Source organism: Anolis carolinensis, unplaced genomic scaffold (assembly GCF_035594765.1).
Source record: "Anolis carolinensis isolate JA03-04 unplaced genomic scaffold, rAnoCar3.1.pri scaffold_8, whole genome shotgun sequence".
Taxonomy (NCBI): domain Eukaryota; kingdom Metazoa; phylum Chordata; class Lepidosauria; order Squamata; family Dactyloidae; genus Anolis; species Anolis carolinensis.
Genome location: NW_026943819.1, coordinates 5,130,309 through 5,155,108, shown reverse-complemented (window position 1 = coordinate 5,155,108; position 24,800 = coordinate 5,130,309). Strand labels below are relative to the sequence as shown.

Here is a 24,800-nt window from a genome sequence, read left to right as displayed (position 1 = left end):
TGTGCTTAGTACGCTAGATAAAGGAGTAAACATACACAATAGATGTATGAAACTCCCATATTAACATTGCTAAGGAAAAGTTTCAAAAATTGTGTATGTTATTTTTACTCCTTTATCTTGCGTACTAAGCACAATAAAATTAAAACAGACACAACACCCGAGGAAGTGATAATGAAACAAGGGGAACAACCTGGGAGACCTGTTGTGTACCAGTTCTTGGCGTTGTGAATCAAAGGACGGAGTAAACAAAAAAACAACTGGATGAATTGACACCAAATTTGGCCAGAAAACACTTAACAACCCAAGAGGTGACCACCGCGTGTCAGCAAAAATGGCTAGACGTGTCAGTGCTGACACGCGTGTCATAGGTTGACCATCACAGATCTAGTCCAACCCCTAACATGCAGGAAAAGCACAATCAAAGCACCTTATACTATTTGTTTCCCTTCTTCTCTAGGTCAGTGATGAGAGGCCTGAGGGGAAGGTGCGAGGAGGTTTCGGGGGGCTTGTCCAAGGCCCTGCGGCCAGAGAAGCTGAGAGCTGGCCTCCAGGCCCATCTGGCGTTTGGGAAGCCGTCAGCAAGGAGAGGCAGAGGGCAGAAGATGAGAAGAAGAAGAAGGTGAGTGAGTCACTGAGAAGGGCAAGGTGTTTTCCTTGGTGGCCACAGTGGCATAATAGAAGTGGTACATGCCTTGGTTACATCCTGGTTGGACTCTTGTAATGTGCTCTAAGTGGGGCTGCCTTTGAAAAGTGCTCGAAAACTTAGTTGGTTCAAAGAGCAGCAACCAGTCTGCTAACTAAGGATGGCTACAGGGAGTGCACAACTCTTCTATTGCAACAACTTCACTGGCTGCCAACACGTTTCTGGGCACGATTCAAAGTGCTGGTTTTGACCTAGAGAGCCCAATATGGCTCTGGTCCAGGTTATCTGAAGGACCGTATCTCTTTCTATGAACCGTGAAGACATCTACGATTTCCTGCGGGGGGGTGGGGGGTGGTGGTGATGGTCTTCTCTCCGTTAGGACTTGTGGCAGTTTGAAGTCTAATGTATAATTGGCATAGCATGTTACTATGCTTACACACACACACATATATATATATATATACAGTAGAGTCTCACTTATCCAACGTTCTGGATTACCCAACGCATTTTTGTAGTCAACGTTTTCAATATATCATGATATTTTGGTGCTAAATTCGTAAATACAGTAATTACTACATAGCATTAATGTGTAATGAACTACTTTTTCTGACAAATTTGTTGTCTAACATGATGTTTTGGTGCTTAATTTATAAAATCATAACCTATTTTGATGTTTAATAGGCTTTTTCTTACTCTCTCCTTATTATCCAACATATTCGCTTATCCAATGTTCTGCCGGCCCATTTATGTTGGATAATTGAGACTCTACTGTATATATATATAGTATATAATATACAACTTAATTTATAATAATATATAATAATATAATATATTGTATATACATATAATATTAATAATATTATACTGTATTACAATATAAAGGGCCCCTGGTGGCACACTGCATTAAAGCGCCAAGCTGCTGAACTTGCGGACCAAAAGGTGCCAGGTTCAAATCCCGGGAGCGGAATGAGCGCCCGCTGTTAGCTCCAGCTTCTGCCAACCTAGCAGTTCGAAAACATGCAAATGTGAGTAGATCAATAGGTACTGCTCCGGCGGGAAGGTAACGGCGCTCCATGCAGTCATGCCAGCCACATGACATTGGAGGTGTCTACAGACAACGCTGGCTCTTCGGCTTAGAAATGGAGATGAGCACCAACCCCCAGAGTCGGTCACGACTGGACTTAATGTCAGGGGAAAACCTTTACCTTTACTTATTACAATATAATACTGATAATAATACAATTTAATAATATTAATTATATCTTATATATAAAATGTAATATTACTAATAATATTACAATGTAATGATATAATACAATATAGTAATTTAATGCTAATATTGTACTATGCTAATAATATAATATTTTGTATGTGAATTTAATTTGTAAGCTGCTCTGAGTCCCCTTTGGAGTGAAAAGGGTGGCATATAAATGTAGTAAATAAATAAATAGGTCCAAAACACCTGGAGGCCTGAAGTTTGCCCATGCCTGATCTAATCTTTCGCCAGCAACTTTTGTTTGAGGCAGCTGCTTCACTGTGGATACTGGGACAGCCAGCCCTGAGCAATATTCAGGTTGATGGAGTTAAAAGTTCTCACTCAGCCATGGAATTTTTGAGTGGGGTCTGTGTAGTTTTTAAATGAAGTTTTAAATATCAATATTCTTGTGCTCCATGACACAAATGACTTTTTAAAAAATTCACATTTTAATAAATATGCTGTGTTCTAATTGCATTGTGTCGTGTCTGCTGTTAGCTGCCTTCAGTTCCTTGTATTGGGAGAAAGGCAAGATTTATTTATTTATCGTGTCAGAAGCGAAGTGAGGGTACAGTTGTAATGTATTTAAAAACACAAGCAAAGTTCAAAAAGTTAGGTCCAAGTCCCCCCTCTGGTTCCAAAAGGTTGTGTGTTTGCACTGCTGTCTGTGGTTGTGGGTTGCCTGATTTCTTCCTTTTTCTCCTCCTCCTTTTCCCAGCTGGAGATACTTAGCAATTCCAGGCTGAAGCTGGACACCTTGCAGGACTTGGAGGCCATTATTAAACTTCGCAAGGAGAGGAAGAAAAAGGTAAAGAGAGTGGTCCGCCCCAAGAAGAAAGAGCCGGAAGAGATAGTGAGTATCCAACAATTTAATTCAAAATATAATTTGGGGAAAGTTCCTCTTTGCTGTTGTTACAGTATTCCTGGGTATTTATTTTAAAGGCTGGGATTTAAGATGGCTGATAAAGCAGATACAGGTAAAGAATTGGCATCATGGAAAACTTAAAAATATCATGACCATACTATGCTATAGCTGTCTTATGTGGAAGGGCTCTTAGTTTTTGGCTTTTAGGTTGAAATATAGTTGTTATTTGGCCCACAGCCTTTTGTTGTGGCTCCTTTGCCAAATTTCTAATTAATATCCAGAATAGAACATAGGTAACAAACTAATTATAATCATTACAGGCGCAAGAGTAATGCACAAATGAAGACTGTTTACAACATTACATCAAACATTATTTTCATGCTTGTATAATGTTTAATGTAATGTTGTAAATAGTCTTCATTTGTGCATTACTCTTGCGCCTGTAATGAATATAATTACAGTAGAGTCTCACTTATCCAACATTGGCTTATTCAACGTTCTGGATTATCCAACTCATTTTTGTAGTCAATGTTTTCAATACATCGTGATATTTTGGTGCTAAATTTGTAAATACAGTAATTACTACGTAGCATTACTACAGATTGAACTACTTTTTCTGTCAAATTTGTTGTATAACATGATGTTTTGGTACTTAATTTGTAAAATCATAACCTAATTTGATGTTTAATAGGCTTCTCCTTAATCTCTCCTTATTATCCAACATATTCACTTATCCAACGTTCTGCCGGCATGTTTATGTTGGATAAGTGAGACTCTACTGTAGTTTGTTACCTATGTTCTATTCTGGATATTAATTAGCAATAGGACAACTGTATCTTTACATGTATTCATAGATTTCTGGGTACTTTTGTGCTTCTTTGCCAAAGACAGGAATGAAGCAGCTAAGCTTTGAAGCTGCAAGGCCATTCAATGCTAATCAGGCTGGCTAATTGCCTTAAGCAGACAAAAGTTCTTTCTCCCACCCTGGACGTCATTCTACAGATATATAAACTTCACTTGCCTAGTTTCCAACAACTCACAACTTCTGAGGATGCCTGCCATAGATGTGGGCGAAATATCAGGAGAGAATGCTTCTGGAACATGGCCATACAGCTCAAAAACACAGCAACCCAGGAATGAGCCTCTTGCCCAAAACACTTCTCTGTGCTTGAGTTTTGGACTCTTTGGCTGAAAGACGTTTTATTTTTGCCTTTTCTTAATCCCAATCATGAAAGCAGGAGTAAAAGATAGCAGTATGCAGCCCATTCCATGCTGTGAACACTCCTATCTCGATAAGCCTTTTACAAACGGGCTCATTATGGAGACTGGGCTATTAATAATTCCCATTGGGTCCGTCTTTATTGCTTTTCAATGGACTGCCTTTAATTCTATTGATATTCTCCACGTCTTCGGTAACTTAGGTCGCCCTGTCCTACGGTTTCCTTGGCCAGGTTTATTCCGAGGAGCTTTGCCATGGCTTTCCTCTAAGGCTCTCAGCCTTGAATTATATTTTTGCATTTATGTATGTTTTAGTGAGGCAAACCTTCCTCTGTAGCTGTTTTAGTTTCCATAAGCTGCCTTGAGTCCACAGGATTGGGGAAAGGGGATAATTCATTGTTTTTCTTGGGGTCTTAGTTTTTAGACCTATTCCTGGGGTTTGTTAGGGCACTGATTCAGAAAATTGGTTAGACTACACTAGGTCTAGATTCTTTGATATAGTTCTCATGGTTTTCTGTGGGCAACTGGCATATGCCATATGTTCTGCATCTCAAATACTAGCACTGATGGGTGGAAACTGGGGCCGCTTTTGGAATCAGCAGCTCAAATATACCCAGAAACACAGCTAACCCTTGAGGCACTGAAATGTGTGTAGCCCAGTGTGATCTTTATAACTAACTACAATAAGACCCTAGTAACTGCAAGCCCATATCTGTGATTTTGTTTATTTATTTATCTACAGTACAGTAGAGTCTCACTTATCCAACATCCACTTATCCAATGTTCTGGATTATCCAAGCATTTTTGTAGTCAATGTTTTCAATACATCATGATATTTCGATGCTAAATTCGTAAATACAGTAATTACTACGTAGCATTACTGCATATTGAACTACTTTTTCTGTCAAATATGTTGTATAACATGATGTTTTGGTGCTTAATTTGTAAAATCATAATCTAATTTGATGTTTAATAGCCTTTTCCTTAATCCCTCCTTATTATTCAAGATATTCGCTTATCCAACCTTCTGCCGGCCCAATTATGTTGGATAAGTGAGACTCTACTGTATTTATATTCCGTCCTTCTCACCCAGAAGGGCACTCAGGGTGGATCACAGAACACATACACGGCAAACATTCAATACCGATTATAACAATGACAATACAGACAATAGACAAGGGTATATATATACTTTCTCGTCTTTCGGCATCTTTTGGAAGCTGTGCTCGGTTCCAGTCACCAGGGAGTGCTGTCGCTCCATCTCCCTGCAAAAGACTTTTATTTGTTTGTAAACTTCCTCCTTTTTCTGATTGAAACGCGGAGCCTAAATATCTCCTCGCTTTAATGCAATTCCTATTTATCTACTCACATTTGTTTTCAAACTGCTAGGTAGGCAGAAGCTGGACTAATTGCGTGTTTAGATGTCATTCTTATTTTACTATGTTTACATGTATAATTGTATTTTATTTGATGTGTTTTTATTTTCTAATGACTGTAACTACCGGGGCATGGCTCCATGTAAGCTGCCCCGAGTCCCCTTGGGAAGATGGATGCGAGGTATAAAAATAAAGTTATTATTATTATTGACACAATGATGTTGTATGACACAGCAAACAAGATAGACATGCTATTATTATTATTATTATTATTATTATTATTATTATTATTTGAAACACAACAAGATGAGTCCACAGCAGACACTCTGCTGGCTGTTGTATTGGATCACACGTCGGACACTTCCCAAGTGTCTAGGACTGTGTGATGTATTGGCAAATAATGCATGCAGATCCCAGTAGGGTGGCCTTCTGCAGCTGGCAGGTGGGGATTTTGTCAGCGCCGATTGTGTTTAAGTGCATGCCAAGGTCTTTAGGCACTGCACCCAGTGTGCCGATCACCACTGGGACCACCTTGACGGGCTTGTGCCAGAGTCTTTGCAGTTGGATCTTTAAATCCTCCTATCGTGTCAGCTTTTCCAGTTGTTTCTCCTGACCTGGGATTCAAACTCTCAACCTTCCACTTGGGAAAATCTATTGCAGTTTGGTGATTTACCTGCTGTGCTAAAGCCCGACCCTAGGAATTTGCTTTGAGGAAAGTCACAGTCGATGTGTGTAGGGACTGGAAGTGAGCTAATTTCAAGGTGTTTTGTCATACCTGCAGCTTCAGGTCTCCCTTGTCTTACTGAGAACATATTCCCCCAATAGATATGAGGGCCTTACTGAAGTGAATCAATACCTTCCTCCGTAAGCTGATCCGGCTTCTCTGCTCCTTAGGTGGGACCTGTAGGCCCAGCACAGTTCCTCCAAGCGGCGCTGGACAACAGGCTTCCTGTGATCGAGAGGTTTCTGGCCGACGGAGGGGACCCCAATGCTCACGACAAGGTAGGTACTGGAGGGCTGAGGATGAATCCGGTGTTTGTGGCCCAATAAAACAGAGAAAGGGGGCAGAGCACTTGGATATCACTTAAGTCTTCACGGTGGCATGCTATCCAACCCTGGGATTTGTAGTTTTGATGGGGCAATTGAGCTTTTTGGCAGGGAAATCGAAGCAATACATACAATCCCAGGATTCCCTAGGACAGTGATGGCGAACCTATGACACACTTGTCAGCACTGACACGTCTAGCCAATTTTGCTGACACGCGGTGGTCACCTCTTGGATTGTTAAGTGTTTTGTGGCCAAACATGGTGGCATTTCATCCAGTTGGTTTTTTTTTTTGTTTACTCCGTCCTACAAATGAACAGTACATTTATATATATATATATTATTATTCTACTGCCAACCTAGCAGTTCGAAAACATGCCAACGTGAGTAGATCAATAGGTACCGCTCCGGCAGGAAGGTAACGGCACTCCATGCAGTCATGCCTATGGCCACATGACCTTGGAGGTGTCTGCGGACAACGCCGGCTCTTCGGCTTAGAAAGGGAGATGAGCACCAACCCCCAGAGTCAGACATGACTGGACTTAACGTCAGGGGAAATCTTTATCTACCTTAGATTATTATTATATCCTATTATTATATTATCCTATTAATATATTTTATATCATTATATTATATTATATTATATTATAATTATTATAACTATTATTAATCATTCATTCTATTATTATTCTATTGTAGTATATTATCATATTATTACTATTATATTATATTATTATTATATTATTTATTATTCATGACTATATTGAAACTAGAATAGAGAGAAATCAGTGTGGAAACTTTGTGAAGCTTAAACTGCAAGAAGTACCATAGATTGTTGTACATGAAAATAACGGTCGTAAATAGTTTTTGATTTATTAAATACAGTAATATATTACACTTATACATTTTTGTTATTTAAACTATACATATTGCGAAATTATGGGTTTTTTTTTTCTCAAAGTGACACACCACCCAAGTCATGCTAGGTTTTTTGGCAAATTTTGACACACCAAGTGCAAAAGCTTGCCCATCACTGCCCTAGGATGTTAAAAGTGGGATAAAAGTACTACAGTTGTGCAACACATGCCATCCAAAATGGTAAAAATCTAGATTTCTGGGCTGAACCAATTCTGTATTCCCAACACACCAGTGCCTCCTGCTGGCTGCTGGAAGGATTGCCCCAAATCCTTATTAAAAAGCAGTGGGTTGCTGTGAGTTTTCCAGGCTGTCTGGCCATGTTCCAGAAGCATGCTCTCCTGACGTTTCTATGGCAGGCATCCTCAGAGGTTGTGAGATCGGTTGGAAACTAGGCAAGTGGGATTTATATATTTGTGGAATAAATGTCCAGGGTAGGAGAAGGAACTCTTTGTCTGTTTGAGGCAAGTGGGAATGTTTCCATTAGCCTGTGGTCTCTCTTTTAGCAAAGATGGATGGAGGCGTGTATGGGCCAAGCATCCCCAAACCACTGCCAATGTCCTTGTTTTGTGTCTTTCCTTCTACAGTTCAGATGCACTGCCCTCCACCGGGCCTCCCTGCGCGGCCACATGGAGGTTGTGGAGAGGCTGCTGGAGGCCGGAGCCAAGCTGGAGTCCAGGGACATGGTGAGTGCTGGTCTTTAATGTAATGTGAATGTTTAAATGTAATTTTGTGCAATGCTTGTGAATGCAACCTGATCGCATCAGCAGAGAGTGTATTGACACTGAAAGGGTTAATCAGTCAAGCCTCTAATGAACTGTGAAGATGTGACCCTGAGTGTGCCTAGGGAGGATTCAGAGATAAGATTTTGTTCTTTCCTCTTACTTCAGTGTCCTTTATCTTGTTTCTGTCTGTTAGGTTGGATGTCAATGCTAGTGTGTGCTGTATATTTGCTCTACTCAGTAAAGCTATATGTTTGCTTTTACTGAAGTCTCAAAGTGTCCATTCTTCTGTGCTTCAAAGCTTCCGTCACACTCTTGACAAAAGGGTTATGGGCCCAGATCTGGAGCTGTAGTTCGAACTAGAGTCTGGAGCTATTCTGGTGAGCCTGCTTCTACGGAGGACCAGCCTGCAGGTCCAACACTGGATTGCTCTTGGAGCACCACAGTGATAGCCTTGAAAACTAGAAACTTGCATTTGTTAAGGATCGCAGATATTTCAAAGCTCGCCTTGAGTTTTCAGTTTTCCAGATCATATCTTGGCAATTTTTCCTCTTTTGGGTTGCCCGGCAAGAGAATAAGTCTCCATTTCATCTGTTGAACTCTAGTGTAAATCCATGGCAGAGTCATGTCTATATCTCCATTGCTCCCAGGATTTGGAAATGTTATTTTTTTGGACTACATCTTCACAAATCTCCCTAAGCTTTGGGGAACTGTGGTCCTAAAATGCAGCTTTTCTGAATGTTTGCCTGAGCCTGTCCTGCACATGCTCCAGATTTCTCCACTTGCAGATTAATCCTGTTCTCTTTCCGGACCCAGCTGGAGGCCACTCCTGTCCTGTGGGCCTGTCGCGGGGGCCATTTGGAGATCCTCAAGCGCCTGATCAGCCGGGGAGCCAAGATCTCCACACGTGACAAGGTGAGAGCTCCACGGCCTGCTGGTTTGATTTCCACACAGTTCAAAGTGCTGCTGATGACCTATAAAGCCCTATATGGTTCAGGCCTTGGCTATTTGGTAGAAAGAATATAAATCTGCCTAGACCTAGAGATCCAAGACTGTTGCCTTCAGAGATGTGCCCACATAATGGATGGACTCAATTGGCTATCTCTCCACTTTGTGACTTTCTCCCTAGAAAGGCCAGAATGCCCCCCATGTTGTCTTTCCGTTGTAGGCCAATATACAGTAGAGTCTCACTTATCCAAGCTAAACGGGCTGGCAGAAGCTTGGATAAGCGAATATCTTGGATAATAAGGCGGGATTAAGGAAAAGCCTATTAAACTTCAAATTAGGTTATGATTTTACAAATTAAGCACCAAAACATCATGTTTTACAACAAATTTGACAGGAAAAGTAGTTCAATACGCAGTAATGTTATGTTGTAATTACTGTATTTACGAATTTAGCCGAAAATATCACAATATATTGAAAACATTGACTACAAAAATGGCTTGGATAATCCAGAGGTTTGGATAAGCGAGGCTTGGATAAGTGAGACTGTGTGTGTGTGTGTGTGTGTGTGTGTATACATACACACACACACACACACACATATATATATACAGTAGAGTCTCACTTATCCAACATAAACGGGCTGGCAGAACGTTGGATAAGCGAATATGTTGGAGAATAAGGAGACATTAAGGAGAAGCCTATTAAACACCAAATTAGGTTATGATTTTACAAATTAAACACCAAAACATCATGTTATACAACAAATTTGACAGAAAAAGTAGTTCAATGCACAGTAATGCTATGTAGTAATTACTGTATTTACGAATTTAGCACCAAAATATCACGATGTATTGAAAACATTGACTACAAAAATGCGTTGGATAACCCAGAACGTTGGATAAGCGAGTGTTGGATAAGTGAGACTCTACTGTATATATAGACAGGATTTAGAAGTGAAAATGGACTGCAACTTCTGTATTATTTGAATTGTATGGCTTACTAGCTTGGGTACCTGGCCTTGCCCGAGTTATTTGAAAAAGTCATTTTTTAATTTTACAAAATACATAAGGTTGTGGATGAACTACAACTCACATCATGCCAGGTTAATCCCCTAAAATTCCATCAGTAGTTAAAGTTTATCATGTTGCCCAAGGTTGCTACAGATTTATCATTGGTGGGGTTCAGTGTGCTCTCTGTCTGCATGATGAACTACAACTCCCACCATGGCGGGTCAGCCCCCCTCAATTGCCTTTAGTAGCTTCACTTGGTCATTGAGGTTCTTTGTGCCAAGTTTGGTCCATATCCATCATCGGTGATGGTGACAGTGTCTCTGGCTGTCAGTGAACTACAACTCCCAGAAATGAAGGTCACTTCCCCCCAAACCCCTTCAGTATATTCAGTTGTCCTTGGTGGTTCTGTGTGCCAAGTTTGATCCAGGTCCATTGTCGGTGGGATTCACAGTGTCTCTGGTTGTAGGTGAACTACAACTCCCAGAAGTCAAGGTCTATCCCTCCCAAACCCCTCCAGTATTCAAATTTGGGCATACCAGGCATGTGTGCATCCTTGTTAGAGTTCATGGTGCTCTCTGGATCTAGACAATGCCTACGGAGGAGATACCGTATACTCGAATATAAGCCGAGTTTTTCAGCCCTTATTTATGAGCTGAAAAAGCCTCCCCCCGGCTTATAATCGGGTCAAGGCCAGCAAGGAGCCTGCAGGCTATTTCTTGCAATATGGGATCTAGTTCTCTCTTCTCCCTTATAAGTGTGTTTTCTTTTGCAAAGGGAATGTTTTGATAAGAGAAAGACACCCTTGCAAGTCAGGAAGAAGAAAAATATATATTCATTAATCTTATGAAAGCATTTTCCCCTGAAATATTTGTTAAACTCTCCTACAGATATATTGGCATTAACCCCTTGCAAGCTTTTGCCATCTCTATGTACCTTTCTATGTGTATCTATCTATATACATCAATTTTATATATTAATTTCCCCTCATATGTTTTCAGGTCTTTGCAAATTCTTTATACATATAGATCCATGTACCTGTATATCTGTAGCCATACATATACATTATTTTTATATGTGAATTTACCCTCATATGTTTACAAGTCTCTGCAAATATCTATATAAAGAGAGATGTCTGGATAGATATGAATATATTCTTACCTACCTATATATATGGCTTGAAAATATTGTAGGGGAAATGCACACACACAGAGAGGGGATTTGCAAACGTTTCAGGGGGAAATGCATATGTGAAATTAGTGTCTGTAATAATAGATCTATATCTAGCTCTGCATTGTTTATATAAGCATTGAATGTTTGCCTGTTACTATGTTGGAAGCTGGCCTGAGTCCCCATGGGGAGATAGGGTGGGATCCAAATGAAGTTTTTATGATTATGATTATTATTATTTTATTATGACACAGCAAACAAGATAGATATGCTGGATTTCGTATCACAAAATCACAAGTCGAACACTTCCCAAGTGTCTAGGACTGTGTGATGTATTTTCGGATGATGCGCACAGATCCCAGTAGGGTGGCCTTTTGCAGTTGGCAGATCGTGATTTTGTCAATGTCTATTGTTTCCAAATGCTGGCTGAGATCTTTTGGCACGGCACCCAGTGTGCCCATCACCACCGGGCACACTGGGTTTATTATTATTATTACAGTAGAGTCTCGCTTATCCAACGTAAACGGGCCGGCAGAACGTTGGATAAGCGAATATGTTGAATAATAAGGAGAGATTAAGGAGAAGCCTATTAAACATCAAATTAGGTTATGATTTTACAAATTAAGCACCAAAACATCATGTTATACAACAAACTTGACAGAAAAAGTAGTTCAATACACAGTAATGCTATGTAGTAATTACTGTATTTACGAATTTAGCACCAAAATATCATGATATTTTGAAAACATTGACTACAAAAATGCGTTGGATAATCCAGAATGTTGGATAAGCTAGTGTTGGATAAGTGAGACTCTACTGAATTAGGTTATGGTTGATACCATATTGTTTCTGTTGCCCCTACTTTTCCACTTTATAGAGCTAGTTTATTGATTTTCTTTGAAATATGGTAAATATTCAAAAACATTTAACCTACTGATGCCTCGATTAATGAAATTTTATTGGTATCTATTTTTATTTTGAAATTTACCCATAGCTGCTGCATTTCCCACCCTCGGCTTATACTCGAGTCAATAAGTTATCCCAGTTTTTTATGATAAAATTAGGTGCCTTGGCTTATATTCGGGTCGGCTTATACTTGAGTATATACGGTACTTGAAATGAAATTGTGGATTCTATTCCCATGGATACAGGGATTGTACTGTTATTATTATTAGGCCCGGGCTGTGGCGCAAGCTGGTGAGCAGCCAGCTGCAGCCAGCTGAGACCAATCACTCTGACCAAGAGGTCATGAGTTCGAGGCCATCTCGGAGCCTATGTTTGTCTTTGTCTTTGTCTATGTTTGTCTTTGTCAAGGCATCGAATGTTTGCCTTATATGTGTAATGTGATCCGCCCTGAGTCCCCTTCGGGGTGAGAAGGGCGGAATAAAAATACTGTAAATAAATAAATAAATAAATTTTGGGAGCTGGGTATGGATCTGATGGTCTTTCTTTGCCCGGCAGTTGTGGAGCACCCCTTTGCACGTGGCTGTCCGGACGGGGCATTGCGACTGCGCCGAGCACCTCATCGCTTGCGGGGCCAACATCAATGCGCAAGATAAGGTATGAAAACAAGGTTGAGTTTAATGTATTTGTATAGTTCCAAGCTGGACCCACTCTATTGGTTTTGTCCAAACCTTGTATACATTTGTCTGGTTTTGGAAACTAAGCAAGGCCTGGTTTATACTTAGATGGGAAACCCAGGGTCTAGTGGCCCAAAACCCTGGAAAGCATTGGCTGCCAGTCAGAGTTGACTGTACTTAGTTGGATGGACCATGTTTTCATATAGAACATGGGCTCGGGCTGTGGCGCAGGCTGGAGAGCAGCTGCGATGAATCATTGCAATGAATGACTCTGACCAGGAGGTCATGAGTTCGAGGCCCGCTCGGAGCCTATGTTTGTTTGTCTTTGTTCTATGTTAAAACACATTGAATGTTTGCCTATATGTGTAATGTGATCCGCCCTGAGTCCCCTTCGAGGTGAGAAGGGCGGAATATAAATGCTGTAAATAAATAAATAAATAAATAAATAATAATAATAATAATAATAAGAAGAAGAAGAAGAAGAAGAAGAAGAAGAAGAACAAGGCCATTTCTTAGTTCCTTGTGAGATGGATTGAAAAATTCCAGAATTCCCAGGGAACTCCAGTTTCTTTAAGAAAGAAACATTCTCTGAAACACCTTAGAATTGACAAGTCGGAACCAAGACCTGACTCAGTTATAAAGTAACTTGGTTAAGATTTGTCCAGAAGATATTTGCCTTTGGGGCTGAGAGAGTGTGACGTCCCCAGTGGGTTTCCATGGCTGAACAGGGATTTGAACCCTGGTCTACAGTGTCTCAAACCACTACTTAGTCTTATCCTATATATTAAGAATTGTCAAAAGTGTGTATATATATTGAATATTGCATATTGATTTTAGTTTTGCTGCATGACACCTGTGCTCGTGGGAACACAACTCCTAAAGTTTCACAGCCATGATGGTTACTATAGCAGGCATGGGCAAACTTTGGCCCTCCGGGTGTTTTGGACTTCAACTCCCACAATTCCTAACAGCCTACCGGCTGTTAGGAATTGTGGGAGTTGAAGTCCAAAACACCCGGAGGGCCGAAGTTTGCCCATGCCTGCACTATAGGCTGGGGACTTATAGGACTCTCTCCCCAGAACCCCACTCTCTTTTCCCAAGCCCCATGTGCTTTCACTTACTACTTCTCCATCCCTGCGGTTTCCCTGGTCCAGGAGGGAGACACGCCGATCCACGATGCCGTCCGCCTGGGCCGCTTCAAGGCTGTGAAGACGCTTCTGATGTACGGCGCAAAGCTTGGCATCGAGAACGAGGTGAGGAATGCCTTGCTTTGCAGAGGGGAACAGCAGAGGGAATGTCTTGGATGTTTTCAGATGAGTGGCAGTCCGAGAGTGTTCTTTGTACAGAAATGTCTGGTTGGGGTCCTGAGTAAGAGAGAGCTGTTCAGCAGTGGAACTCTCTGCCCCGGAGTGTGGTGGAGGCTCCTCCTTTGGAGGCTTTGAAACAGAGGCTGGATGGCCATCTGTTGAGGGTGCTTTGAATGTGCTTTTCCTGCATGTTAGGGGTTGGACTGGAGCCTCCGGTGGCTCAGGGCGTTAAAGCGCTGAGCTGCTGAACTTGCAGACTGAAAGGTCCCAGGTTCAAACCCGGGGAGTGGAGTAAGCGCCCGCTGTTAGCTCCAGCTTCTGCCAACCTAGCAGTTCAAAAACATGCCAATGTGAGTTGATCAATAGGTACCGCTCCGGCAGGAAGGTAACGGCGCTCCATGCAGTCATGCCTATGGCCACATGACATTGGAGGTGTCTATGGACAACGCCGGCTCTTCGGCTTAGAAATGGAGATGAGCACCAGCTCCCAGAGTCGGACATGACTGGACTTAACGTCAGGAGAAACCTTTACCTTTATATTGTATATACATATAATATTGATAATATTACAATGTATTACGATATAATACTGATAACACAATTTAATAATATTAATTATATATTATATATAAATTGTAATATTACTAATAATATTACAATGTAATGATATAGTACAGTATAGTAATTTAATGCTAGTATTGTACTATGCTAATAATAGAATGTATTGAATGTGAATGTAATTTGTAAGCTGCTCTGAGTGCCCTTTGGGGTGAGAAGGGCGGCATATAAATATAAATATTTATATAATATATAAATATAATATATAATATATAATAGGAATATAAATGATGTAAATAAATAAATAAATATACATGTAGTAAATAAATAACACGACTGGACTTAACGTCAGGGGAAAACCTTTACCTTTACTAGGGGTTGGACTAGATGGCCCACGAGGTCTCTTCCAACTCTGGGATTCTTTGATTCTAGTCCATTGCCAAACAACTCTCAGGAAGTTCTTTCTAATGTAATTTCCCCCAAATGTTATCTCACGGAATGCATTTGTGGAGGTTAAACCTCTCGGGCCCACTGTATCTCTGGTTCCACAAATCCAGATGTAAATATATCCAGATTGTTGCCTCATGCTAAAGTGAGGGCGAACTCATTTATTACTCATGGACAGACCGGGTTATGGAGTCCAACAGGTCAAGCTGTGCAACGATAGGCAGTGACAGGGAGAAGCGGGAGACTACTGGGCTACTCACGGTCCCTTTGTGTCTCGACAGGAGGGAGTGACGCCGGTGGATTTGGTGAAGGACTGGCAGAAGGGCATCCGGGAGACGCTGCAGGCCTGTGCCGACCGCCAGGGCCCCCCGGCCAGGAACTGAGCAGCGGAGGCCGGGGCCGTCCATTCTCCGCTTGTGACCAAGGTCTCCCCACGGTCCCCTTCCGGCACCGGGTTGTGGGCCGAACAGGAGGAGGAGGAGGAGCACCTTTTAGCCTTGGAGAGGGAAACTTCCCTGCAGTCTGGGATGGTTCTAGCGGCTATGCTGGTCAGCCCTGGCCTTCCCAAGCGCTGCAGCGCGGTCGGAGCTTTTGTGTCTCTCGTCTGGTGTCTCATTTCAGAGGGAAAACCAAGGCATCGGAGAGAGGAAGCGTATTTGTCCCTTTGCCCTGCCTTGGGACAGAAAGAATTGGGAAAAGAGAAAGGAAGCTTGTAAAGGGTGGCCACTGAAAGACAGGACGATGTAAAACAAAAATAATTTATTTTGAAATATAATCAATGGATATCTCCAAGGGATGCTCTATAACGGAGCCCCGGTGGCGAAGTGCGTTAAAGCGCTGAGCTGCTGAACTTGCAGACCGAAAGGTCCCAGGTTCAAATCCCGGGAGCAGCTGCTGTTAGCTTCAGCTCCTGCCAACCTAGCTGTTCGAAAACATGCCAATGTGAGTAGATCAATAGGTACCGCTCCAGCGCTCCATGCAGTCATGCCTATAGCTACATGACCTTGGAGGTGTCTACGGACAACGCCGGCTCTTCGGCTTTGAAATGGAGATGAGCACCAACCCCCAGAGTCGGTCACGACTGGACTTAACGTCAGGGAAAACCTTTACCTTTACCTTATGCTCTATAACAGGCGCAGGCAAACTTGGGCCCTCCGGGTGGTTTGGACTCCAACTCCCACAATTCCTAACAGCCAGTACCGGAGGGCCCAAGTTTGCCCATGCTCTCCGTCGTATGTTGCAACGGATGCACAGTCAGTAAATGCGTCCGTCTAGCTGCCTGTCTATACGACGAGCATCCTGAGAAAAATCATACTAAGTCTTATTTTCCAGCTAGATCTTATTTTTGTGTGTAGCAGGATCAATGTACAAACTCCCAAAGCTATCCTGTTCTATGGAAGGGGGATTAAGGAAAATTCTTTATTGATTTAAGAGCCGAGTTTAGCACAAGCTAAACCGCTGTGCTGCAGAAAAATCCAGCCGATCGAAAGGTCGGTAGTTAGAGTCCGGATTGGGGTGAGCACCGAAAGCAGAAATGTGAGTAGATAAATAGGTACTGCTTTTAGCAGGGAGGTAATAAAGGCACCCTTAAGGACATCTTATTTCAGAGGAAAGCTCCTCGGCATGGAAGATGGAGCAATAGCACACACCCATGGCCAGAGTTGAGCACAACCGGAAATAAGATGGGAAATACTGCCTTTACCTCAGTTTGTGTTGTCTGCTCTTGTTAATTGTATAACCGGCATTTAATGTTTGCCATGTGTGTGCTCTGTGAGCCGCTCTGAATCCCCTTTGGGGTGAGAAGGGCGAGGTATAAATATTGTAAATACAGTAGAGTCTCACTTATCCAACATAAATGGGCCAGCAGAACGTTGGATAAGCGAATATGTTGGATAATAAGGAGGGATTAAGGAGAAGCCTATTAAACATCAAATTAGGTTATGATTTTACAAATTAAGCACCAAAACATCAAGTTATACAACAAATTTGACAGGAAAAGTCGTTCAGTACGCAGTAATGTTATGGTTTAATTTACTGTATTTACCAATTTAGCACCAAAATATCATGATGTATTGAAAACATTGACTGCAAAAATGACTTGGATAATCCATAACATTGGATAAGTGAGACACTACTGTAAATAAAAAGGGGTTAGACAGCATTATTTTTTACCCTACTCATATCTTGGAGCCCCCGGTGGTGCAGTGTGTTAAAGCGCTGAGCTGCTGAACTTGCAGACCAAAAGGTCACGGGTTGGAATCTGGAGAGCGGAGTGAGCGCCCGCTGTTAGCTCCAGCTTCTTCCAACCTAGCAGTTCGAAAGCATGCAAATGTGAGTAGATCAATAGGTACTGCTCTGGCGGGAAGGTAACGGCGCTCCATGCAGTCATGCCAGCCAGATGATAGTCCTCCCGGGTTGAGGGCTTGGAGATGCTTCGAGAGGAAGGGAAACACATGGATCGGTCTCTCTGGGCCTTCCTTTCAGCTCCCAGTTTGTCTTGCGTGCAAAGAAACATGGTTCCTCTCTCTGCTGCCTTCGTTTCCCTTCCAATTGGGCCATTTCTGGACAACAAAGAAGGCTTTCATGGCTGGGATCACAGGGTTGTTTTCCGGGCTCTTTGGCCATGTTCCAGCAGCATTCTCTCCTGACGTTTCGCTCACATCTATGGCAGGCATCCTCAGAGGTTGTGAGGTATGGAGAAACTAAGCAAGGAAGGTTTATATATCTGTGGAAAGTCCAGGGTGAGAGAGGAACTCTTTTGTCAGTTGTAGGCCAGTGTGAATGTTGCAGTTAATCACCCTAAGTAGCATTGAAAAGCTTCATGTCCTGGCCTTTCCTGCCTGGGGGCATCCTTTGTTCAGAGTCATTAGCTGCCCCTGTCTGGAACTCCTCTGTTTGCAGAGTGTTGCTTCTTATTTACTGTTCTGATTTTTTTTAATATTGGTAGCCCGATTTTGTTCATTTTCATAGTTTCCTCCTTTCTGTTGAAGTTTTCCACATGCTTGTGGATTTCAATGGCTTCTCTGTGTAGTTCTTCTCTCACCCTGGACTTTCCACAGATATATATAAACCTTCCTTACTTAGTTTCTCCATACTTCACAACCTCTTAGATGTGGGTGAAACGTCAGGAGAGAATACTTCTGGAACATGGCCACACAGCCCGGAAAACATACAGCAATCCAACAAAGAAGCTGTCGGCCATGGCCATCCCTCCTCCTCCTCCTCCTCGGTGCCATTCATTCCCTGGACCTCTCATTCCTCTTCCGTTGGTCTTGGCGCTGCCGGTCAGGCTGAGGCCCCCAACAAACAAACAGGCCCTTGGATGCAACACCGGTCCTGGCGTCAAGCCGGCTGCCTTGAAGTTATTTGCCGCTGGCTGGCCAGTTGACCTTTGCTACGCAACTTTTCTTACATTTCTGGGATGTGCAGAGCAACTCCTGGACTGAGAATGACCTTTCCTTGTGGAACTGGGTTTCCACAAGCAACCAACTAAGACGTACCTATTTATGGATGGAAAACGTGACACAAAGAGCCCTGGAGTCCGGCTGGGATTGACCCCGTGTGCCCACTTTGGCCTTTCTTGGGCCACACGGGGTGAAACTGGACTCTGGAGAACGGACTTTGACCAAGGCTGAGCCCCTCCCAGGTTGCAGAGAACCATTGCAGCGTGGGCTGGAGGAAGTGACCAGAACAGATCTTTACGAAAAGATGGACGCAAAGACTTACCTCTTAATGCAAGACGAATCCAAATGTAACCACAAGGGATTATCACACTCAACTGATTGTTGACACCATACTGAATATCCAGTTCACTGGTTCACTATTCCAAATTGGGAATTTACAGACAAAAATTGGGTCTGGAAGTTTTCATGTCAGGAGCGGCTTGAGAAACTGCAAGCTGCTTTTGGTGTGAGAGAATTGGCCGTCTGCAGGGACGTTGGCCAGGGGATGTCTGGATGTTTTACCATCCTTGTGGGAGGCTTCTCTCATGTCCCCGCATGGGAAGCTGGAGCTGACATATAGGAGCTCACCCCTGCTCCTAACCACTGACCATTTGGGCAGCAGTCCTACTGGCACAAGGGTTTAAGACTATGCAGAAATCATGACACAATGCATTTAAGTCAAAACCTGGTGCCTTTGCCCCCAAACACAAGTGATGGTGCTCCTGAGAGCAAGGTGAAAGACATAAAATTTTAAAGTCCTTTTCCTCCACCCCCAAACCCACTTTGCTCCCGACACGCCGTATAACTTATAAATAAGACGCAGATCTTTTTAGACTTCTTTCCATACAAAGGTACAGTCCCCGTCAGGAAGGTCTACAACAGAAAGAGGCAGGTTACAAATAATTTACCTGAAATGATTGTAACATTGGCTTCTAAAGACAAAAGGCGGCGGTGGGTTCTTCGGGGTTCCTTTAAAAAATAAAAAACCTTTTGGTGGGGGGGGGGGGTGAAGAAAAATACTGTTAGTAGCAACTAGGAGAAGGAAAGGACAGTCTGTCTCTGCCAAAGCTGGAGCAGAGGCCAAATGGGAGTCTCCCGCGAGCCGTAGACGATGAAGGCGGTCAGTCTGGAAACCACAGTTCAGCCCAAAATGGGGAGTTGGGGAAAACAAGTCCTATTGAGGGTATTATTCAGGGGGCAAATGGGAAAGAAGTCCCCCAAATCCTTCTCTTGGAGCCCAATTGACTTAGATGCACTGGATTGGTGGAATTTACTGACATGTCTCACCTTTCTACAGGTACGGAGCACCCATTAAAGAGAGTGTTCCTCTCCCTGCCCTTAGTCTCTATAGGTCAGGGGTGGGCAACTCTGGCCCGTTATGGGGCTTGGAGGACTGTATCCCCCAGCAATCTTCCTTGAAAAATGATTACTAAATAAAGGATTAAATTCTACATTTTTGCCGTCTTGTTTCTAGTGCCTGGAAGAGATTCTAGGAACAATAAGGAGTGTGCCGACACTGGCCCAAGGTGGTGGAGAGTCCTCAGTGGCAAAATGCAATGGTTATCCATGCCAGGGGTCCGCAAGGCATCAGAAAGGAAAAATTAAACATTTGCAAACCTCTTCCAATGCTGCCCCCCAAACACCAGCTGTGGGTTGCTGTGAGTTTTCCGGGCTGTCTGGTCATGTTCCAGAAGCATTCTCTCCTGACGTTTCACCCACATCTATGGCAGGCATCCTCAGAGGTTGGGAGGTCTGTTGGAAACTAGGCAAGTGGGGTTTGTGTATGTGTGTGTGTACATATACATATATTCGTGTATATATACACACAAACATATATATACACACATACCTGTGGAATGACGTCCAGGGTGGGAGAAAGAACTCGTCTGCCTGAGGCAAGTGTGAATGTTGCAACAGGCCAGCTTGATGAGCACTGAATGGTCTTGCAGTTTCAAAGCCTGGCTGCTTCCTGCCTTGGGGAATCCCTTTTGGAGATGTTAACTGGCCCTCAAGGTTTCTTGTCTGGAATTCCCCTCTTCTTCTGAGTGTTGCTCTTTATTTACTGTCCTGAATCAACATTCACACTTGCCTCAGGCAAAAGAAAAGTTCTTTTTCCCACTCTGAACAACAGAAAGGAGAAAACCATGAAAATGAACAAAATCTGGCTCTCAGTATTAAAAAAAACCTCTAGAATCAGGACAGTAAGTAAAGAGCAACACTAAAAAAAACAAATCATGGCCAGCTAACACCTCCCAACAAAGGATTCTCCCAGACAAGAAGCAGACAGACTTTAACAGTGCAAGACTATTCAAGGCTAATCAAAGTGGCAACAATCACACTTGCCTCCGGCAGAAAAAAGTTCTTTCTCCCACCATGAACAACAGAAAGGAGAAAACCATGAAAATGAACAAAACCTGGCTCCTAGTATTAAAAAAAACACCCCTAGAATCAGGACAGTAAATAAGAGCAAAACTCAAAAAACGAATCAGGGCCAGCTAACACCTCCCAACAAAGGATCCCCCCTGGCAGGAAGCAGCAAGGCGTTAATGGTGCAAGACTATTCAAGGCTAATCAAAGTGGCAACATTCACACTTGCCTCAGAGTTCTTTCTCCCACCCTAAACATTCCACATAAACCCCACTTGCCTAGTTTCCAGCACCTCACAACCTCTAAGGATGCCTGCTACAGATACAGGCGAAACGTCAGAAGAGAATGCTTCTGGAATACTCCAGAAAGCTCACAATAACCCAGTGATTCGGGCCATGAAAGCCTTGGACAACACAAAGGAAAGAAGGTTGGACAAGAGGTTGGAAGAGAAAAAAAACGAAGGATGGACAAGGAGGGAAGGACGGTTGAAATGAATGAAGAGAAAGCGGTGGAGTGAGGAAGGGAAAGAAAGAAAAAGGAAAGTAGAGTCAAGGAGGGTCTCCTTTGCAGAGAGAGATGGTTCCCCGTCTTGGCACACACTCTCCCATGTAGCCGATAAGCCAAGAGGCAAAAGGGATGGAAGTGTTTGTCTTTGGGGAGCAGACTTTGGCACAATTCCGGGCAAAAGGCAGGAGCAGGAACTGGGGAAGGAGGAGGCCTTCTGGGCAGGCAGTGGTGACCACAACTGGCCCAAACACTCACTGCCCACTAGCCACGTGGGTGCATTCACGGTCCCTGGAAGAGGCAAAAGCAGCCTTGGGCCTGGCGAGGAAGGAGTGGGTGGGTAGTGGCTCGCAACGGGGCACCCCAAGGGTCTCCATGAGCTGGAAAAAGCCTGGGGGTGTTGTATGCACACTTGCCATTAAGTGTGCAAAAGTTAAGTGCATACGTTTGGGGGAAACAAAACCACGGGGATACAGGGGGTTGTTTTGCATGGAACACAAGGGACCACAACGCCGTCAAGGAAAGAGAAGAACGAGCTGTTTCTGCAGCCCTTGGCTCAGTCCCTGCTCACGGCACCGTCTTCGGCCAAGGCGAGCGAGGCAGCTCCACGCAGTCCACGTTCCCTCTCAGCTCAGCCCACCCTCCAGGAGGGTCACGGGATTTAGGGAAGGGGCTCCTCCGCAGGCCCAGCTGACCCATCGTCCACGGCATCAGACCCCCGAACTCTGGATCTCCCCTTCCAGAAGGTTGAGCTTGCTTTGGCTGTTCCCTGCCGCGAAAAGGAGAGAGAGATCAGCCACGAAAACTCTCACGAACCACGAGCATATCAAGGCTACACTATTGGGCAGGGGAACTGTAGTAGGAAAACTTTATTTTATTGCACTTCAAGACCACTTTTAATACACTTCAAGACCACTCTGAAGTCCCTTCTACACTGCCATAAAATCCAGATTTGTTTTTTTTTCATGTCAGGAGTGACTTGAAAAACAACAAGAGAATTGGCTGTCTACATGGACGTTGCCCAGGGGACACCCGGATGTTTGATGTTTTACCGTCCTGTGGGAAGCGATTTCCTGCTTCTTAGCAGGGGGTTGGACTGGATGGCCCATGAGGTCTCTTCCAACTCTACTATTCTATGATTCTATGAGGCTTCTCTCATGTCCTCACACGGGAAGCTGGAGCTGACAGACAGGAGCTCACCCCACTCCCCAGATTCAAACCGCCGACCTTTTAGTCAGCAGTCCTGCCGGCACAAGGGTTTAACCCATTGCACCACTGGGGATTCCATCAAAGCAGACAATTTGCAACTGGATTATATGAGTCTACACTGCCATATAATCCAGTTCAAAGCAGATAATCTGGATTTTATTTGGCAGTGTAGATGGGGGTCTCCCAAGATAACTTCTAAAACATTTTTTTTAAATCACAATAAAGATCTAAAACCACTGTAGACTCTTATTTAACTGGAACTTCAGCAACCGGAGCTCTCAAGCAACCGGCCCAAAAAAATTTGACGAAGTACCGTATATACTCGAGTATAAGCCGACCCGAATATAAGCCGAGGTACCTAACTTAACCACAAAAAAAACTGGGAAAACATTGACTCCACTATAAGCCGAGGGTGGTAAATTTCAGAAATAAAAACAGATATTAATAAAATTACATTAATTGAGGCATAAGTAGGTTAAATGTTTTTGAATATTTACATAAAGCTCAAATTTAAGACAAGACTGTCCAACTCTGATCCAATCATTATTCTCATCTTCTTCAATGTAAAAGTGCTTATGTATCCTTTTAATAATAATAGAGTAAAATAATACATGTAATAATAATAATAATATCAGAGTGAAATAATAAATGTATTATTAATAATAATAAAAATAGAGTAAAATAAATGTAATAGTAGCAACAATAGAGAAAAATAATAAATGTAATAATACCAATAATAATAGAGAAAAATAATAAATGTAATAATACCAACAATAATAGAGAAAAATAATAAATGTACCATATATTCTCGAGTATAAGCTGACCCAAATATAAGCCAACCAGGACCCTCAACCAGAGTATAAGCCAAGGGGGGCTTTTTCAGTCTTAAAAGAAAGGGCTGAAAAACTAGGCTTATACTCGAGTATATACAGTAATATTAATATTTTAATAAGCTATTTCTATAATACAGTCAAATAATATTAACAATAATAATAATACATTTATTACCCACGTCTTTGGTATTACATTAAGTTGTTTGTTTATCTTAATTTGTGCTTAATGACTATTTCAATATGGATATCAAGTCAATAGAAAATTTATGGGGTGGTCTAGTATGGGGTATATTATGAGTTAGGCCTAATTTTAATAGTTGCTCTCAAGCAACCAGAAACTGCATTTATCCGGCAACTTACAATCCCGGTTAAGTGAGAGTCTACTATAAAGGCGGTTCAAACAAAAGAAACACAAGGTTGCTGTGAGTTTTCTGGGATGTACGGCCATGTTCCAGAAGCATTCTCTCCTGATGTTTCGCCCACATCTATGGCAGGCATCCTCAGGGGTTGTGAAGTCTATTGGACACATAGAATCATAGAGTTGGAAGAGACCTCATGGGCCATCCAGTCCAACCCTCTGCCAAGAAGCAGGAAATCGCATTCAAAGCACCCCCGACAGATGGCCATCCAGCCTCTGTTTAAAAGCAAGTGGGGTTTCCAACAGCCCTCACAACTTCTGAGGATGCCTGCCATAGATGTGGGCGAAACATCAGAAGAGAATGCTTCTGGAACATGGCCATAAATTCCAGAAAACTCAAAGCAACCTAATGATTCTGGCCATGAAAATCGTCAACAACAAAGGAAATGCTTTTCTATTCACATGTTAAAAGGCTAAGCCCTAATATTCAGAGAAAGCGGAAAGGCGAAAATTGCAAGTTTACAAAACCAAAGCAAGGCCTCCTCTCTGGGAGACTGTGAGTGGGAAACATCCAAAAGTGGAGTAAGTATATTTACCTTGCGGCTTTCAAAACAAAGGCACTCCAGCAATATGGCAGAGGGGGGCCTGTATTAAATGCAGTTCTCAATTGTGCCAAAGAAAGAGAGGTTTAGCGGGAAGGCTGGAGGGAGAAAGAAAGGAAAGAAAGAAGGACAGAACAGAGAGAGAGGTGTTTAGCACAGAGAAAAAGAGAACAAGGGATGAAAAAGGCAAAGTGAAAAGAATGTCAGTCCATAGAGACGAAGACCAGGTCTCCCCTTGCGTTTCACTCAGTCCCCTCCTCTCTTCGCCCCTCTAATGCTTCCATCCTTTTCCTCTAAGATCCCCTTCTGGTGTGAGAGAATTGACCGTCTGCAAAGACGTTGCCCAAGAACGTGGTGTCATGTCCCTGCATGAAGCTGGAGCTAACAGAGGGAGCTCATCCGCAATCTCCCTGGGTTGGATTCGAACC

The 24,800-nt window shown here is 42.8% G+C and overlaps 2 protein-coding genes across 3 annotated transcripts in view; one reads left to right on the top strand and one right to left on the bottom strand.

The window, feature by feature from the left end:
* The window catches only part of ankrd23 (ankyrin repeat domain 23), a 27,274-nt gene extending 7,324 nt beyond the window's left edge, over positions 1 to 19,950 (top strand). The window contains exons 2-9 of the mRNA XM_003227425.4: positions 458 to 619; positions 2,617 to 2,751; positions 6,252 to 6,359; positions 7,905 to 8,003; positions 8,856 to 8,954; positions 12,626 to 12,724; positions 13,899 to 13,997; positions 15,338 to 19,950. Coding sequence (XP_003227473.2) covers positions 458 to 619; positions 2,617 to 2,751; positions 6,252 to 6,359; positions 7,905 to 8,003; positions 8,856 to 8,954; positions 12,626 to 12,724; positions 13,899 to 13,997; positions 15,338 to 15,439 — 903 coding nt within the window. The 3' untranslated portion in view covers positions 15,440 to 19,950. The remainder of the gene's footprint in view (positions 1 to 457; positions 620 to 2,616; positions 2,752 to 6,251; positions 6,360 to 7,904; positions 8,004 to 8,855; positions 8,955 to 12,625; positions 12,725 to 13,898; positions 13,998 to 15,337) is intronic.
* cnnm3 (cyclin and CBS domain divalent metal cation transport mediator 3) overlaps positions 19,302 to 24,800 on the bottom strand; it is a 25,107-nt gene continuing 19,608 nt past the window's right edge. Inside the window, exons 8-9 of one of the 2 annotated variants that reach the window (XR_010000449.1) lie at positions 24,367 to 24,470; positions 19,302 to 22,139 (exon numbers count right to left, since the gene is read on the bottom strand). Coding sequence is in view for 1 of the 2 variants with exons in the window: in XM_016997406.2 (XP_016852895.2) it covers positions 22,081 to 22,139 (59 nt within the window). In the remaining variant the exon portion in view is untranslated. The remainder of the gene's footprint in view (positions 22,140 to 24,366; positions 24,471 to 24,800) is intronic. The other variant, XM_016997406.2, reaches the window with a different exon arrangement.